Source organism: Dermacentor variabilis, chromosome 1, assembly GCF_050947875.1.
Source record: "Dermacentor variabilis isolate Ectoservices chromosome 1, ASM5094787v1, whole genome shotgun sequence".
Classification (NCBI taxonomy): Eukaryota; Metazoa; Arthropoda; class Arachnida; order Ixodida; family Ixodidae; genus Dermacentor; species Dermacentor variabilis.
The window spans coordinates 187,499,930-187,519,270 of NC_134568.1; the positions used below are offsets into that span (position 1 = coordinate 187,499,930).

The 19,341-nt window shown below is 45.2% G+C and overlaps 1 protein-coding gene across 2 annotated transcripts in view; it reads left to right on the forward strand.

Moving 5' to 3' along the window:
* Positions 1-19,341, forward strand: part of fand (Pre-mRNA-splicing factor SYF1 fand) — a 118,546-nt gene that overhangs the window by 44,756 nt on the left and 54,449 nt on the right. For both annotated transcript variants that reach the window (XM_075701379.1, XM_075701381.1), the window contains 3 exons: positions 5,279-5,354; positions 8,061-8,147; positions 19,189-19,302. In XM_075701379.1, the coding sequence (XP_075557494.1) occupies positions 5,279-5,354; positions 8,061-8,147; positions 19,189-19,302 (277 nt within the window). The remainder of the gene's footprint in view (positions 1-5,278; positions 5,355-8,060; positions 8,148-19,188; positions 19,303-19,341) is intronic.

The following is a 19,341-nucleotide window of genomic DNA, read 5'->3' on the forward strand; positions in this document are numbered from 1 at the left end:
GTGCGGCAAGAACTTGAAGCCTTGGCTGTTGCAGCCCTTTTTCCCCGCCCCAGTGAGCCGAACAACTTGCCTACAACACCATTTGTGCACGCAGTAGTCCGCAAAGAACTCGGTGATTCTGGAGTTCATTCTGTATGTACCGTTGTCACTTCACAGCTGTCTCATGCTCCAGATGCATCAACTGGTTCGCGGTGTCCTGCACGCTACCGAAATACAATCGAGCGGCGAACTGCAGACGATTGATCAATCTGTTTTGCCTGCCGGCGTATCGGTCACATTGCTCACCATTGTAACACCGTACTGTCTACTCCACTCTGCGACCGCCATTCACCAGTTATTATTGCGCCAAACAGAATGAGCATCGTTACCAGCCTCCATTGGCACCGCAACAGCCAAACAATGACGCCTCGTGCTCCTTGGAACAATCCCTCAGATGTCGCCAGTCCCATTCGCCACCAGCTTGTCGACCATTGTCCCTATCCCCAGAGGCTCAACGTCAACCGTCCCCGATGCAGCCCCAATGCCCATCTCCGGAAAACTAAGCAATGCAGCTGCCGGAGGTGACGCTGTATTGATGACTCGACCGCAAAATCCTCTGATCACTTTGCCAACCGAACAGAACTTGATGGACATTTTAGTCAATGACGTCAGTGTCCCAGCGCTCATTGACACTCAGTGCCCAATTGCGCCAATGCCTGAACAAAGTTCTCACATGCACTGCATCACGCATCCTCCGCATTGCCAACGGAGGAACACCTACTGTCCTTGGTATGCGCACCGCTTGCATTGGCATCGCAGGGTGCCTAACGACTATTTTGTTTGCCGTTTTCGAACAATGCCCTTACGACGTTATACTCGGCTCAATCTTTTTGTCGTCCCATACAGCCCTCTTTCGTTGCGCGTCTAGTGTCATTCAGCTTGAACTGCCCCATGGCTGCTATTGTCCACCAGTCGCACAACCACGGTTATGCTCTCCCAAAGACAGTGGCCTGTCGCCTGAAGCCACTACTAACATCACTCTACTGTCGTTCCCATCTGTTCCTGACGGCATCTATGTATTATGTCCCACCTCTGACATACTGCTTGAAAGAAATTTGGTCATTCCCTGTACCGTGCTCACTGTTACGGTTAATCAGACTTCGCTTCCTTTCCTTAATTTTAACTGCTTGACTCAAATTCTTCCCAGAGGCATGTCTTTAGGTGACATCTCGCCTGTAAACGATTGCAAGATATCGGATCTTGATGCCGAAATACCATCGCCCTCTACAGGAACCTCTGATTCACCGAGTCTCACAGATGAACTTAGCAAGATGATCTTCCGGCACAAGCTGCTGACCTCCGCTGTCTCTTGGAAACTTACCGCGACATTTTTTTACCTTGACGGCCACCCTTTAGCCCAGACATCGGTGGTCACCCATCGTATTTACACTGAAGACGCCAATCCGATACGCTGCCACCCATAGCATGTTTCACATGCTGAATGACAACAGATACGAGAAGTCGATAAGATGTTAACTAAAAGCGTTATCAAGCCATTTTGCAGTCTGTGGGCATCCCCTGTTGTCCTTGTCAAGAAGAAGGACGGCAGTTGGCACTGTTGTGTGGATTACAGACACCTCAATGAAATCATACGCAAGGATGTCTATCCCTTTCCAGGTATTGATCACCCCTTGGACTGCTGGCACGGCGGATCCAAGTACTTTTCATCGATAGGCTTCCAATCAGGCTATTGGGCAAATCTCGGTAAATGACATGGACCTTGAGAAAACTGCCTTCGTAACACCTGACGGGCTCTACCAATTCAAGGTTATGCCGTTCAGCCTTTGTAATGCCCCGGCAACCTTCGAGAGAACGATGGGCTCCTTACTTCGTGGCTATAAATGGTTCACTTGTCTGTGTTATCTAGACGATGTCATAGTCTTTTCACCTGCTTTTACAAGTCATCAAACGCATCTATCAGCTATTCTTGCTGTTTTCCAATGCGCCGGCTTGCAATTGAACTCATCCAAGTGCCACTTTGGACGTCATCAAATTACCGTTCTTGGCCATCTCGTCAGTGCCGCTGGCATTCAATCCGACCCTGACAAGATTCGCACTGCACAGAACTTTCCTGTTCCTTCTTCTGCCACAGACATAAGCTTTGTTGAGCTATGCTTGTACTTCCATCGTTTTATCAAGAATTTCGCTGAAACCACTCGGCCACTCACCACCGACTTACTTAAGAAGGACGTTGCACTCACATGGGCCCTTGCTCAAACCAAAGCTTTCTCCGCCCTCGTACGCTTGCTCACGGCTCCCCCTTTGCTGGCTCATTATGATCCATCCGCCGCCACTGAACTTCACACGGATGCCAGTGGTCATGGAAATGAGGCTGTACTCATTCAATGGCAGTGTAATGCAGAGCGCGTAATTGCATATGCCAGCCACTTCCTGTCACCCACCGAGAGGAATTTTTCAATTACCGAGCGGAAGTGCCTGGTGTTTGGGCAGTTGCCAAATTTTGCCCCTACTTGTAAAGCCGCACATTTTCCGTGGTTACCAATCACCACGCCTTGTGCTAACTCCTCACTTAAAGACTCCACTGGACGATTGGGTAGATGGCTCCTAGAATATTCATTTGATGTTTTATACTACTCAAGGCCATTTGCACAAGGATGCCAACTGCCTCTCCCGTCATCCTGTCGACCGCGCTGAATATGATGCGCACGACACTGACTCTTGCGTCCTGGTCATTTCTTATCTGCACGACATCCACGCTGAACGACGGCATGATGACTGCTTACGTGTTCTCATCGATTGTCTCAATTCTGGACATTAGGAGCCCATGCTGCACATGTTCGTGTTCCGGGACCACGTTCTCTACCATCGCAGTTTACGCCCTGAAGGACCAGAATTCTTACTTGTTGTATCATGCCATCTCCGGACATCAGTTCTTGAGCAGTTGCATGATGCCCCTACTGCAAGCCACCCTGGAGTTCCGCGTACTTACAACTGCATACGACGCCACTTCTACTGGCCAGGCCTGTACCGCTCTGTGCACTCTTACTTCTTAAAGAAAACGTCGTTTTATGCATTGAAGCGCAAAACAGCCTGGGACACGCCATATATTTTGTCGCCAACTTCGGGAATGAATATCTCGAAACTGGTGTCATCCTGAAAATTCATTTCAAGCGGATGTGCCTTGCAACACCTGCAATTAATAAATTGCAATATGTGCCATAAAGTTTCAAGTTTATTCATCAACAATGTCAGTTTTACGTAGAAGTGTATACAAAATTGGTACTACACAGAGAGCCCCAAAGTTAGAAACGGTCAGGGGGACTCCCATCTTGGGAGTCTTGGGAGTCCCCCTGACCGTTTCTAACTTTGGGGCTCCCTGTGTAGTACAAATTTTGTATACACTTTTATGTAAAACTGATTCGCATTGTGGGAGTCTTGGGAGTCCCTTGAGAATAAGTAAACAATTTAGTAAATAATTTAAAAAATACTTTGAATTTTTTTTTGTTAATTTGTCAATTATGCATTTTGAGTTCTCATGCAAGTAATGTCCACCTCCTTGAGTGACCCAGCTCACTGACTAGAATTGTGTAATCTGCAACAGTCGATTTTTAAATGATCTCTATGATTTAAAAAAAGAAAAAAAAAACCACCTGGTATAGTGCTGCACCTCTGCACATTTTTGTTAGTAAATGGAACTCTTGGTAATTGGAACATATTTCTTCGGTCCCTTGAGGTTCCATTTAAGGAGATTCTACTGTATATGCAGAAATAGGAAATGGCAAATGAGCATAGTGTGTATGCAAATGAGTATATACACATGATCATTTACCCGCCGCGGTTGCTTAGTGGCTATGATGTTGAGCTGTTGGTTGCAAGATCGAATCCCAGCCATGGTGGCCACATTTCGATGGGAGCGAAATGTGAAAACACCTGTGTACTTAGATGTAGGTGCACATTAAGAAACCCCAGTTGGTCCAAATTTATGGAGTCCCCCACTACAGCGTGCCTCATAATCAGATTGTGGTTTTGGCGTGTAAAATCCCATAATTTAATTTTTCACACAGGACCATTGATTCTTGTATGAGAAGCAAACACAAATTCACTCATGCACGCTGCAAGAGCATGGATTAGTGAGGAGGATCTGCTGGTTCATGCAGATTCCCTGAAATTACTTTCATGCATATTGGCACGACTCTCGAACCAATACCTGAGAAATGAAGCTATACCAACTTGGTCGGCTTTCAAGACTTCTCTTTAAGGGGCTTTTGCTGCTGCAGTCTGGTCCTGTTACCAATTATAGACCTGGAGTGGTTACTATGAAAAGTATGTGAAAAATTTGTAGCATTTTATCTGTCTGCAAAAACTTAAAAGAAACCTGGATATTGGCAATATCAATGTACACAGCAACAGTATGCAGAAACACTGAGAGGCTGGAAGTGGATGTTTGGTTAGTGGTAGTAAAAGTAATCCTTGGTTAATGGTATGTTTTCAGTCTTATGAAAGCATGCAGCATCAATCTCTGCATATAAATGCGGGCTTCCTTTTTTTTCCCCTTTCTTTCTTGTTAAAGACTAATTCCTTGAATTGTTGTTTTGGGGAAGTTAAGGGCTGCTCACTGGAATGAGTTGGGAAAGCAGCATTAAGGGAGCTGAGTGGGGAGAAGGAGAGAAAGCACATAGAGAATATGGGAGCTAAGTGACAGGTGGATAAGGGAATGTGACAATACAAGAAGTGAATGCATTGACAGTTTTCAAAAATGTTATCCATTCTTCAAATAAAACATTAAAGGGTGCAAAAGCTTTAGTGGTAGCAAGCAAATAGTTTTTGCTGGAAAGCAGAATGCACTTGACAACTATGGCATGTATGCGCATCACAAAAATGTACTCGGGAAGGCCAGCTGGTCATTGCTTCATTGCTGGTAGCGGTTAGCTTGCTTTTACTTCTTGCAATAGGATGTTGATTGATGTGAGCTCACTTGGAACTGGCTACTAAATAATTGACGATAGTTGACGAGAGAGGTGTCCTGTGTCATTTTGCAGATATTTCTGTTCCCATTTCAAAATAAAATTTCTTTTTTTTTTTTGCAAAATTTCCTTGTTTCTTGAATTATGAAGCAAAGCATGATATTTTGATCTGCACCATAATCTCACCACAAGAATGTTGTCAGTCTCCTTAGAACAATTTTAAAATTGACTGTTTTTGGAGCCCTTGCAGAACAGTTTGCCAGTTGTTCATAATATTTCCTATTTCTGAATTTTTGTACCGTTGTGATTTGCAGAAACCATGAAGGGGCTCTAAAACTAATGCAGAGAGCGACTGCAATGCCCTCCAGGAAAGCTGCCTACCATGATCAAGTATGTTACACTTTGCCTTTGAAGAATGCAAGCAAGGGCATGTGGGAAAATAGACGAAATGACTAAGTTGTACATAGCTTTTCTTGATAGACGTTGTGTGCTGCCTGTATATGACATATGAAATTCAACAAAGTGTAAAGCATAATTATGTAAATATGTTTAATGCATTTATCACGTTGCAATTCCAGTACCTCGTACATGCCAAAGAGAGCCATTTAACTCACCATAGACTCCGATATTGGCCAGAAGCACCAACAGTAGAATATTGTATAGAAACTTCAGATTGGTCTCATTTTATGGATAAGTAGTAGAGGCCCGCCTTTTAAAAAAAATTTCACATCTTAGTGACTTCCCTGGCTAGCCTTTCATCCTTTTCCATCAGTTTTACTAAGGACCATTTCTTGCAAAAGGTTGTTTCCTCAGCGAAACCTTGTTTTGCATGCAGCATTCGGTGTTCTTGCCCCTAAGCATATTTAAAGAAACAGTTCTATTACTACAGTTGAACCTCCGTCGATACGTTCCTTGCTGGTGTGTTTTCCCAGCTGCTACGTCGCATTTTCACATTCCCATTCTAAATTCCATTTACTCCTATGTATTATGTTCGAATTTGATACAGTGCCATTCTGTAATGTTCCCGCAACTTACGTTGCATTTGAAAGTGGCCGCCACATAAATACAATGGTGCAGGGGGAAATTTGCTTTTGCATGTTGCAACAAGCTACTTATTCATTGTAACGAGCTGCTTATTCGTTGTAACACGCTGCCAGTTTGTTGCAGCAAGCGACCAATTAGTTGCAACAAGCAACCAAAATTTGCAATAAATGAACAAAGTTGCGCAAGCCAGGTATTGCACAAACATTGGGAGAAAGCATGCACAGAGAAGTTGGTTAAACACCTGAAAAAAGTGCACATCGATTAAAGCCTATCAGGAACCATGCACACTGGGCCAATTCTGCCGAGTACAGGGGTACATTTAATTTGGGGCCTGTAAGGGTCTTATTTGCATTTCACAATGCTGGTTCTCTTTAGTCAGCTTTGTGCAGTAGGATCATGTTATGTGGTGAAACGTGCACAAAATATTGCAGTTAGAGGCCACTGTCATGGAACATCGTACGCGTCCCTTAATTATACATGTGCATGTGTCATTCCTGGTCACAGTACGAGCACCAAGACATCTAATAACTGCACTGGCAGCCACTCGGACTGTTTCTGATGTTGTGCTGTGGCGACTTGTGCCCTTTCTCATGGTTATGTTTTCCCGGCTGGTATGTTTTTTTTTTTTCTACAGTCCCTTTAAAAATGTATCGATGGGGTTCTACTGTACCTTGCAATCGTGGGTAGGCGTCCTCGCTTTAGAGATAGCTCATGTCCCACCTAAAGCTCTGATTTTCTATTGCAGGAAGTGTACAAATGCATACCGATTATATTCCAAAATATCACTGGCAGCAAACTTTTCATTCATTACTTATGTAACAAATATGGGTGCTAATTTAAAATATTCATACAGGAATTGCAGTCCTGTTTGGGCACACGGATTTCTGATTTCTTTGCACATTGTTTTCTCTCTCTGGTACTCTGGTACTCAACAAGTACTAGCCACTGCAGGTTCAAATTTAGTGAGCTTCCGGGCCATGTCAGCCATCGCTGTGAGCATGCACTCATTGTCCAAAGAGGACTGAGTGTGGCACCAAAGTTCATGAAAAAGATGTTTATGCACATTTGACTCGCAGTGAAACTTGTCGCTTTACGTATGCTTCGTCCCAGTTGGCATGGGGAGCAAAGGCTCTTGGGCCTGAGGGCCACGCACAGTATGGGTGCTGCAGCATGTTACTGAGGGAGGAAGGTTTCTTACAGCTATGCTTATCTACTCTAGCATGGCAAAAAACACATAAGCACTAGTCACTGCTCTTTGAGTGTTCAGAAAAAAGTAACGCAAGCTGTGCACTTACTGTAGGTGAAAGGGATGATGGATCAGCTCAAGTGTGAGTGATTCCCAAAAGCTGTGGGCAAGAAGAAAATGTGTGTGCACCTCGCGCGCTTCTGGAGAAATCTCTTTTTGAGCCTGCTTTTTTGGTGTCACTTTGCACAACCAGGAGAATGAGACTTGATTCCTGCTAAAATTGGTCCAAAGGAAACATTCCTCTGTCTGTTCTGAAGTAGAGTAACAGCTGTGTGTCAGCCAGGCTGATTCGCCAACCTACAATGGGTGGAAAGGAAAAAAAAAGAAAGAAGAAGCGGCGGATGGAACCGTGGACATGCCTCACATTGTGCTTGTCAGTGCCATGCATTATGTGCCCCATCGGAACAAAATTTTTTGCCATCTGTAACTTTCTGATAACACTCCTCCTGGCATAGTCGTCACAAGACTGGAGCATCACTGTTAACCTGCACTGTATTAACGTGAACAATCATTGCTACAGAGTGCCAGGCGAGCCAGGTTTTCAGGGGTCAGCATCACAACTCCAAAGAATAAAATGAGTGGTGGAACAAGCACTACATCAGCAACCACTTGCAAGCTTTTAGCCAGGCATGATGAAAGGTATCATTTTTTTGCCCTGTGATTCTTTGTGTCATTTTTGTTTTATAGTCATCCCCACTGTCACTGTCACCTGTCGCTTGTTTGATTTTATTTAGTGTATTGTCTACTTGTCCTTGCTAAGATTTTTTATTTACTGAATGTGATCGTGGCCTCTTGTCTTTTTGCAGAGTGAACCAGTTCAATTTCGTGTGTATAAATCACTCAAAGTGTGGTCACTGTATGCGGACTTGGAGGAAAGTTTTGGGACATTTAAGGTAAGTTTCCGTGTTTAATTAATTTTACCTGAAAATGGCAAAAATGCACATACAGTGCGCGCACCTTTTGTATTGCAATACAGTAAACTCAAGGTTCCAGGAAAATTGGTTCCGATTATCAGGAGTTCCATTTACCGAGACACAAAGCTGAATACAATTGCATGAATACAAAACCAATCAACCACGAGGATGGCATTGAGTTGAAAAGGCAGTTCCATTTAAGCGATTTCTGTTTATTGTGATTCCACTGTACTATTATGTTGCTTATAATTCTACTAGCATTATCTCTCTCTCTCTTTTATAGGCAAATTACACATATTAACACATTTACTTCCCCAGCCGGCAATTCGCTGTCTGTGATGGCCAAGTAGTTGTTTTGGGTTTCGTACATTAGATGGACATATTCGTCTACACTTTTAGCAAGAGTTGTTTGCGAAACAATGGAAATCTTCCTGCTCGCCAGACTCCACTCTGTTGTTGTTGCCGGTGCAACCAGAGTACCAGGCTCAGATAAAAGCGTACAGGCTTCTGAGTGGGCTCATGTTTTTCAGCACATACCATCAAAAACTGTGAAACAGAACTATTTGATGCTGTGCTCAGTTTTCGGGGGCCAGTGCAAAATTCCAAGAATCATTCTGAGTGCAAAAAATACAGAAGTGCACTCTGCGTTCCTGATTGCTTTAAACTTTTTTGTGCTCACTTTCTGGTTATTTGTAATATATTTGATGCAGAAGCCTTTTGTAAACAAATTAAGTCATTCGTTTTGTAAGTGCAATGTGTCCGGCATATTTTAGAGCAATTTTCTTTCAACACTGAACACGCCCAACGAAGCAGGAAAATGCACCACGGAATACCAGGCATGACAGAGTGCCGTACGGGCGGAAGCGAAGGGGTTCATCCATTTTCTTAGCTTAGTCTCGAGGTCCGAAAGTACTTGACACTGACAATAGCCTTCTTATTTGATGAAAATGTCTTTCCCTTAATTAAATGAGATCTTTGGATGTAGAAATAGGAAGAAGTGGCAAGGAGCCAAGTCAGGTGAATTGGGGAGGACAGGACAGCCAGCAATCAAACCTTCATTTGTAAATTTTTGCCATTGCAACTGCAGAGGTATGAGCTGGTGTGTCGTCATGATGGAAGAGGACTTTTTTTTTGCTGTGCACCTATCTTAGTTGGTTCACAGCACCTTACTTAAACTCTTCAGAAGTGTTGCATATTGCTACATGCTTGTTTCTTTTGGACAATGCATGCGGGCCCCTCGACGAAGAAGACTAACTATTCCTTGGTCTGGAGCTGTCAGCTGAATTTCCCGCGCTGCAGTTGTTTTGTAAATATACCTTATAAATAACCCTCAGTGGTTATTCCCTCGTTCGCGTAACATTTTGTTAGAGGTTGGCATTCCCTGTCCTTGCCATGGAGCTCCGCAGCAGCTGCACCGTCCAGCTTTACACCATGGCTCCCGATCAAGACACCTTGTCTGCATCTACACCTGTAACTCCAAGAACAACATACGTCACGGTTACTAATCTCCACGATCCTGGAGTATTCTCCGTCCAAGATAATGTTGATGTTGACGACTGGCTCAGCATGTAAGAGCATGTTAGCCAGAACAACTGTTGGAACTCTACTATAATGCTAACGAGTGTGATACAGTCGAACCCACTAATAGCAATATTCAAGTGCCACGAAAACTCCATTATTATAACCGATAATTGTTATAACAGGGTTGCATGAAAGCATCAGAATACAGGGATGGCAAAGCTGATGTGAGAAAACTATAATGGTGGGGAGGCCAGTGCCCCTCCTCACCACCTTCCTCCGTCTGGCTGCTGATTGTGTTCACTCGTTTAACTACTTCCTGGGCACGCCGATCGCGTGTAAAAAGCTGCAGCTGTCAGCGTTAAAGAATGGCACTGCTATAACAATTGCACAGAGGGGTTACGGGTGACAAACAATATGCAAGCACCACCGAGGCATCACTTTGGTGGCCCCAAAAGGGGCCTTTTAAAAAATGCAAGAAGGTTGCCGCAGCAGCCTGTCAGCTTAAGAAATCCAGAAGAAACGTTGAGGCAAGATTGCGACAAGCATCTTGCCATGTACTTCTCACTAGCTAGCATGAGAAAACTCTTATCTCTGTCAGCCTTGCGTGCTTTACGCGAAGCTTGCCGACATTCTTCTCCAAGGCATCCGGGTGTTCCACGTAGTGCAGCGAAAGGTTCCTTGTGAAAACAAAGCCCTGGAGGGACTGAATCATCTGCCGGGCCTCCTGTGAGGACAACCTTGAGGCTGCCTGCCCTACTGCATCATCGCTGCCATCGTCACTGTCGCTGTTCACAACAATCGCTTCATCGGTTAGAAGCCCTTAGTTTCGAAATCTGTAGCCGTGCACTTTCTTTTCACCGGCAACGTCGTGCATTACCGATGATCAGCGGGTGGATCAGCCATCTTCCGTTTCGGCGGCTAGTCAAATGAGCCTGCGAAACCACATGGCCAGGAATGATTTCGACGTAACCAACAAAGTCGAACGCGAGCGATTAGGCTGTTTGCAAAACTGCGCTGAATGAGGTGCCAGCCATAGAATAAAGAACCAGCTTTATGCAACATGCAACAGTCAACATGTAGGCAATCTGGGAGAAGCACAGTTCGTGCGGTCCATTCATGTTTCGGAGGGTGGCACAGCGCAGAGCTATGGGCGCAGCCCATTTTTTTTTTCGAAGGGGTGGAATGGCAACGGGAGAGAGGCGTGCGGAGAAGGCTGAAAAATGAGCACGCAGTGGCTGTTGGAGCAGCAGGCCATTGTGCAACGACTCGAATTTCTTTTTTTCTTTTCAAGGATTTCAAATTTCAATACCTTTCAGCTCGGACACTTTCACCCAATGCACGGTACACAGGCGTTCCTGCATTTCGCCCCCATATCGATCTGCTACTGCCACGGCCAGGATTTGATCCCGTGACCTCAATGTGCAAGTTATATGTCATGACATTTTGAAAACAACGCAGCTATCTATGGTTTCATATATGTATCAAGCTGCAATGCTTTTTGTGAAATGTTCATGCCAGACACTACAGGAAAAAGTTATTGAAATTGAACATTTCGATAAGCAGGTACAGGAGCACTGAAATACTAAAAGATACTCACCCCAGTGCGTCAGTCCCATCACAAGTTTTCGTACAAATGGCACTTCGTGGATATGCACTAAGCTGCTCATGGGCTGGTATAAATCTGCATTTGAGAGAATACTTTGCGTGATATGCTGGCACGGAGTTCGACGCAAATGTCGGGCTCCTCTTGGTTCACGGCACCAAGTAGCTGAAAATTCGTTTTCTGACCTGCTTATTATCAGAGAAATGTAACTAATATTTGCTTTTCCATTTTCCCCACCTGGTCATATATATATATATATATATATATATATATATATATATATATATATATATATATATATATATATATATATAGGCCTACCTAAAAAAGTGTGCAACTACACGAATCAATGAAGTTAAAGCTTTGTGCCTCAAAATTAACAGTCAGGTTTCTACTGCTCGGTTTACTGCCCTGTACTGTTATACAAAGGACAAAAAAGAGAGACTGGCACACATGTGTGCAACGCACATTGAGCACATGTGTGTCAGTCTCTCTTTCTTGCTCTTTCTGCAACAGTATAGTGCAGTAAACAGAACGATGTAACACTAACGAGCCCCAGTCGAAGCCTTATTGAACATTATTTCGAGTACATTGGACGTGAACATTTGTGGTGGTCCACTACTTCACCAGGGACAAGGGCATCTGCCACTGTTCTGAAACACTGTTCTGAAGTGTCGTCTCACATATACTTTTGGTTGATGGTCAGCAGTCACAGCACCCACTATGCATGAAGCTTTTCTCTCTCTCTTCAAGGCACCTGTGCAAGCTCCTGTGTGCTGAAGTTTGGAAACAGGTGCGAATTTTCCACCTCTATATATGGACAATATGTGCATCGACGCTGCCGGAGAAATCCGCACAGTATACTATGTGCAGGTACTTTGCGACTTCAGTGGAAGCCAGGAACGAGGGCACATGCCATGTGGAAAGTGATATTTAAAACATTACCAAGGAGAGAAAACAAAAGTGAATGACCAAAAATCGGTGAACCTAGCCAATATGAATGTTCCGGATTTTGTGCGCGCTGTATTACACAAGTGACCTAAGTTTATGGCTCAGCCACAGCCAAAGCCTGCAGAACTGATGAAAATGGTATTTAATATTACAAACAGGCTGCCAGATAATGAGAAGGAAGTTTGCATATCTTAGGGCATTATGTGCATAAAGAACAGCATGGGCAGGAAACGAAGAAACGTCATCACACCAGCTGTTAAATTTCTAAAAGAACAAGACCTAAGACTGCTGATGTCGGACAAAACTGGCACATTCATTGTAATTTATGATGCAGAATGCAAAAGTGAACTTAAGAAGTAATGTATAAACATTTTCAAGAAGTACACCACCCTGACCAAAAAAGACTTGTAGCAACAAAGTAAAAAAACCATGCGACAATGTGAAGAAGCCAGGTTGGGATAATAAGCAAATTAAAGCTACTACAAAGGTAACACTACATCCATTCTCCGTGAAGACACATAAGGAAAGACACCCTTTCTGTTGGATCATTGAGGACAGGGACACCTGGCAGCGTGTTCTGGCGACGTTTCTGCAGCAACAAATTTCCATGCTTTCTTTGGATGACCCATTTCACGTCCGCAACTTAGTTGCGCACATGTGTGTCTGTCTCTTTTTTTGTCCTTTGCGCAACAGTATAGAGCAGTAAACAACTATGTCATACCAACTATCCCTAGTCGAAGCCTTGTCAAATACGTTCTTTATTTCGGGAAATCCTCGGCACACGCACACACACGCAGTCTGCGTTCCGTGCCGCCGCACCGCATACAGCTTGCTCCGCCGATTACTTTACTCACTCAGTTTGTTGTCGTGCGCTCCTCGCATGCCGGCCGCGCACGCACGCTTTCAATCTTCTCCCTGCCTGCCACACACAGTTACCTACTGTCCTGTGCCTGCTACTTTACACAGTTGCCTACCGTCTCGTGCCTGCGACTCTACGCCACCTGGCGTCGGCCTGGTACCCTCACAAATCCCCCCTCCTTTTATCCTGTGAAGAGGGCTTCCAAGGCACATGATAAGGGCTCAGCTGGTCTGCATTAGCAAGGCCTTTCTGTTTCCCTGTAGCCAGGTCTCTGAGTCTGTAGGTATCGCGTCCAATGTGTGCAGTCGCTCTAAATGGCCATGTGCGTCAAGGGGCAAATTTCGCTGTGAATCCAATGGCTGCCTTACTTAGCAGGTGCGTGTCCCGGAGAACCAAGTCTCCAACCTGGAAGATAGCTGGAGTGTGCTTTTTGTTGTAACACTTTGCCTGGCTGGCTTTTGCCAAAGTTTGGTGGTCCTGTGCAAAGGCCCAGGCATCTCAAAGGTACACATCCTGCTCAGCAGCTAGGGCATGAGGCGCAGAAGGGGGCACCTCAGTGCCAGCTGCCTGATTGTGATGGCTCCACGGGTTCCGTAATTCTCGCCCATAGCACAAGAAGGCAGGCGTAAAGCCAGTAACTACGCTTTCAGACGTGCGCATTGCAAACGCCACTTCGGGCAGCCTTTTGTCCCAGTCCCTGTGGGAAGTGTAGTAGCCCACCAGGCATTGTTTAACCGTTGTGCTATGGCGTTCCAAAGTCTGTCCTGCTGGTCTGTATGGGACTGTGTTTCTCTCCTTGATTCCCCAGTGCTGGAGAATGCCTTTCCGCAGTGTGCTTACAAATGGTTATTGTCGCTAGAGATGGAGCTAGGCACACCTTGCCGGCAAAAAACATTGATGATTTTATTGATGATCAATTTGGAGGTAGGTGCACGTAATGGGAAAAACTCCACAAACTTCGTGAACTTGTCCAGCACCACCAGGATGTACTTGTGACGCCGAGGGGTTGCGGGCAGTGGCCCAATAAGGTCCACACTTAGCTGCTGCATTGGGTGGGTGGCCCATGAACTGTCCATCAGTCCTTTTGGTTTTTGCCGGTGAGGTTTGAAAGCCTGGCACTGCTGGCAGCTGCAGATGTAACAGGAGATATCAGAGCGGATACCGAGCCATGTGAACGGGCTCTTCACACATTTCCAAGTTTTAAAAAAGCCTAAATGCCCACTTAGGGGGTGGTCATGATCCATTTTCAGTGCCATGTCTCGTAAGTGTTGGGGAAGCCAGGCGACCTTACGTTCACCGACCGTGTACATAAGGATACCATTGTTCAAGATTTCGCTGTCATCAGCTAGGTCCTGTACCTTCTTGGACTCTTTAGCGTCACCAGGTAGCGGGCCAAACTTTAAATATTGCAGCGTTGTTCCAACTGGAACTTTGTAGTGTCGGTGAGTGGGGACACATCAGCCACATCTACAGGGACTGCTAGTTCAAAACGAATGGTTTGTTGTGGCTCTTGCACTTCAGGTGGAAACCAGTCCTCTGCCAAACAAGGCTGAGCAGATTCAGCAGCAGGGATGGGGCACCTGCTTAGTGCATCCGCTGGGATGTTGACCCGTCCTTAATGATGCCTTATGCTACACTTGAACCCTTGTAATCTCAACACCTAACGTTGCACTCTGCACGATGTCTGCTCAGTTGTAAACATCCAAGCCGATGATGCATGGTCACAATGCACCTCAAATGATGCGAATTCTACATACGCTCAGAATCTATCGACAGCCCACACCGCAGCGAGGCGTTCCCATTCTTGGACAGTATAGTTCTTTTCAGCAGCGCTGAGGGTCCTGCTTATAAATGACACCGGCCTACTTTCACCTTCGACTTTCTGCAGCAACACTGCCAAGATGCCAGTGCCACTGGCATCTATTTCAATCACAAAGGGCCTGTTCAGGTCAGGCAATACCACAGCCACCTCTCCTGCCAGCGTTAGCCTCAGAGTCTCGAATGCTGTCTGTTATGGGCTCCTTTCTTGAGGAGGGCTTTCAGGGGTCTGGCTTTGTCAGAAAACCATGGGATAAAATTTCTGTAGTATCCAACAAGGCTCAAAAACATTTGGAGCTCCTTGACTGTTTTAGGGCATGGGAACTCTGCAACTGCTCGCATCTTGTCCAGGTGAGGTTGACATTTGCCTGGAGAGATTACATGTCCAAGGAACTTTAATGCCTGTTCACAGCATGCAAGTTTGCTGGGCCTGATTGTCATACCTGCCGAGCCAATTCTTCGCAGTACCTCATTGATATGTTGTAGGTGGTCCTCAAAAGTTTCTGACTAAATTAGCACATCATCAAGAAATGCCATGCAGTAGTTGTGTTTTATGCCTTCAAACACTTTGTCAATGAGAGTCTGAAATGTTGCCGGTCTACCTGCTACCCCAAATGGCATTCGCTTGAATTGAAACACTCCTCTGTGGCACAGGAATGAAGTGTTCGGTACATCTTCGGGGGCAACCAACACTTGAAAAGTCCTGAGCAAGGTTGAGGGTCGTGAACCACCTAGCGCAGCCGAGCTGAGCCAGTACCCACTCTGTACGGGGCATGGGATATACTGGCACAGTCGTGATAGCATTTGGGGGTTTGTAGTCAACCGCAAGGTGATATCCTCCAGTTTTCTTCTTTACTAATATGGGACACTGCCCCAGCAACTGGAGCAGGGCTCAATGAGTTCTTGGTCCAGCAAATCTTGGATACGCCCATCAAGAATTTCTCTCTTTTGGCTGTTAACCGGGTGCAGCTTACATCTAACTGGTGGGTGGCTGCCTGTGTCTATTTTGTGAACCACCAGGGACGTGCAACCTTGCAGAGTGGTAAAAGTTGTGGTCTGCAAGGATGTTATTAAGTTCCTGCTCCTGCTCCTCCCGAAGGTTTTCTTGACTACACTCACCACTCTCAGTGGTATTGTGGCATACATCCTTCACATCTGCAAAAAGTGCCTGTAGAGAACTGGCCACATTTTCATCAGGCTCTTGACCTTGCTTATTGCATTACAACGCTGTCTGAGAGACTGACAGGGTTCGATGTCTAGCATCCGATGCACATGGCCGCTTCGGTGCCTTTCTAAATTTGACGAGCCCATATGGGTCAGAGTGCAGTGACCATATACCAAGGTTCATGTGGAGAGAAATACCTTCCACCTGAAGAAAATACCAACCGAGGACAACGTCGTGACACAGCTCTGGCAAAAGAAGAAAATGCTGCTTTCTGGACCCATCTTGCCAATGAATACGACAGCGAACCGATTGTGCAGTTTGTGACCAACCCTGAGCAAGCTTTAGGGTTCGTGCTTCTTACCTGAAGGTGGTTCCCGCGCACTTGGCTGCTGCGATGGCACGGCTACCTATTAAGCTTACGCTTGCTCCAGTCTCCATGAGCTCATTAAGTACACTGTTACCAGTCAACAGTTCAAGCAGTGGTTCTTTATTTCCGGCTGTTGCGAGCACTTGCAGGGACGTCGCGTAGCCGTCGGCCAGAGAAGCAGCTACGCTCGTCCATTTCCCGGGCAATATGCTTGTAGGTGTTCCGGGGAAGTGCAGTGAAAACAGCGGGGTTGGCGGCTCAGATCGCGGGGTACCTTGCGTCGCTTGAAAAAAGTTCTTGAATCCCGAGTTGTTGCGGTGCCAAAGTGTAGTTGCCCGGTGTGTTCGGCGTGCGAGCGAACGGCACAGGTAAAGGGTTCCACTCTGAGGCTCCAGCGTGAAGCATCGTTGACCGCACACACTAAGAAGCCGAAAATTCCAAGGCTGCAGCTGCCACTCTCTTTGCTGGGCCGGGAGGGTTTGGTTGGGCATTGCAGTGGTGTGCGGAGATGAATAGACGAAGGCCAAAGCAGCTGCTGTTTGTGCAATATGTGGCGCATAGCGCAGGCGACGCCAAGCGCGTTCCATGATAGGGCCGGCCACCTTCGCCATTTCTTGCGGGTTTGCAAAGCTCATGCTGGCTGCTAGGTCTTGGAATGTCGGATGCATTTGTCCCCGTACGCGTACCACCTTTTTGGCATCTGAAACAGGCTTCCCTATACTGTCATAGTATTCGGCAATGACGTGAATGAACTGCTTGAGGTTTTCTTCCGGATGCTGAGTGCGCTGATCTAGCTCTGCTTTTAATTTACACTTGTAGTCAGCGGTGGTAAACTCCGCCGTAAATTCGGACATGAAGGACTGCCAGTCGGGGTAGAGTGGCAAGTAAAGCAGCAAGTTGGGATAGTTGGTGGATGTTCATCTTGTAAAAAGGGGGTATTTCACTAAAGACACATGGACAACAGAATTAGAAATGGACAGGACAGATTGTTGCTTATGCAATGATAATGCTTGGTGGACGGATAATGCTTAAGCATTTACAAACACTGTTCTGAAATTCTCACATATACTTTTAATTGATGGTCAGCAGTCACAGCACCCACTATGCATGCAGCTTTTCTCTCTCTTTTATTTTTCACATGGCATATGATGTACCATACTTACGGCGATGCCTATGATATCAGCTATGCACCTTGAATGCTATGCTATGCTATACACCTTCAACTGTTCATCTTCTGTGGCTATGAAATTTATATTTCTAATCGCTTCTGGTGTGGTGGCCTCATCTGTGTGTTCCACACTAGGGGTTCCACTTCGTTGCTTTCTGGCTATGTATTAAAATTATTAATCCAAAAGTAAACTGTCTTTCATATATAGGTGCAGAGGTCCCATTTTTTTCAAAGTGATCATTCTGTTCATGTGCTCTTGTATATGTTTCTGCCTGGGTGCATTAATTTTGCTTTTCATGCTTTGAGTTCAGGCGTATGTTAGTGAGAGCAAAATGTTTGTGAAATCTGCCAGAGTTGCAGCTTGGAGCATTTACGGGGCAAAGAAGCCGAACAGCAAGCACCATGTTAAATATTACAGCTCCAACGAGATCAGGGATTGACAAAGCACTTTTGTAGGCTGTATGGAAGAAATCAGCTGGAGCAACCTATTTGTTTTACCCAGTATATGTTCTGAAGTAAATACGTAATAGTACAGTAGACTTCTGTTAAATTGACTACAATCAGTTCAATTTTTCGGTTTAGTCAATCCCGACTGATGGCCCCGACGGCTGGTATCCACGCATTTCTATGGTCCTAAACTTTCGGTATTTCAATCCTAAAATTGGCCTTCACCAGATAATTCAAACTTGACTAGCCAGCATGCACATTCCCTGAGCCCTATAGTGGCCCAAGTAGCGGCCGATATAGTGGCAGCATGTCACGGTTGAGCTTATTAGGGGAGAGTGAGCGCATTGAACACACATCCTCTTTTGTCAAAAATGCCTATTTTCAGCCTGCTGCACACTTTCTTTACCAAGAAAATGGGGCCGCAAATTGCCTGTGCGGTGCAGTGGAATACAAAGCCTAACTGCGTTCATGGTGTTCATATGCTTTACTGCATAACAGGCTGTACTGCGGCAAAGTCGACTTTAGAAACCGGCTGCCATTGTGCAATGCATATTAGACTCATGCCCATTTTTTTCGATGGGAAATTGGGTGCGCATTAGATTTCTACTTTGTACACACAGAGCGTGGACGTGCATTTGATTTGGGAGTGTGTTAGAAATGGGCGAATACTACTGCCAAATGAATCAGCAGTGTGTTTAGGCATTTTTTTCTGCATCTTGTTTAATTCAGTTTGCTGGATAAGTCATTCAGTATCGTCTGTACTGACAAGGTCGAACTAACGAAATATGACTGTATTTAATGACAAATAATTTTTTAAGGGAATAGTTCAGTTTTGGCATAACAGCTCAAAGCTGTTCCAAAAAAAAAAAAATGCTTTTGTTAGCTTCTTCCATCTTGGAAGGTTTGTTACTTGCAAAGCATTACCAGTACAGTATTAAGATTACTTAGGGACAATAGTCTCTTGTCACTGTAATATGGTTAGTGCTGTGCAATGTATTGTGACATTTTAGAATTTTATAAAGGCTTGTGTACTGCTAATGCTGAATAGTCTAGAAAGATGTAATTTTAGATGCAACAAGCATGGAGTAACCTTCCCATTTAACCTTTCTTCGCATGCCAAGTCTGCAAAGGCTGTGTATGACCGGATCATCGATTTGAAGATTGCCACGCCTCAGATCATCATCAATTATGGCCTATTTTTGGAAGAAAACAACTATTTTGAGGAAGCATTTAAGGTAAGATTAAGTGGTTTTGCTATAAAACTGCAATGAATG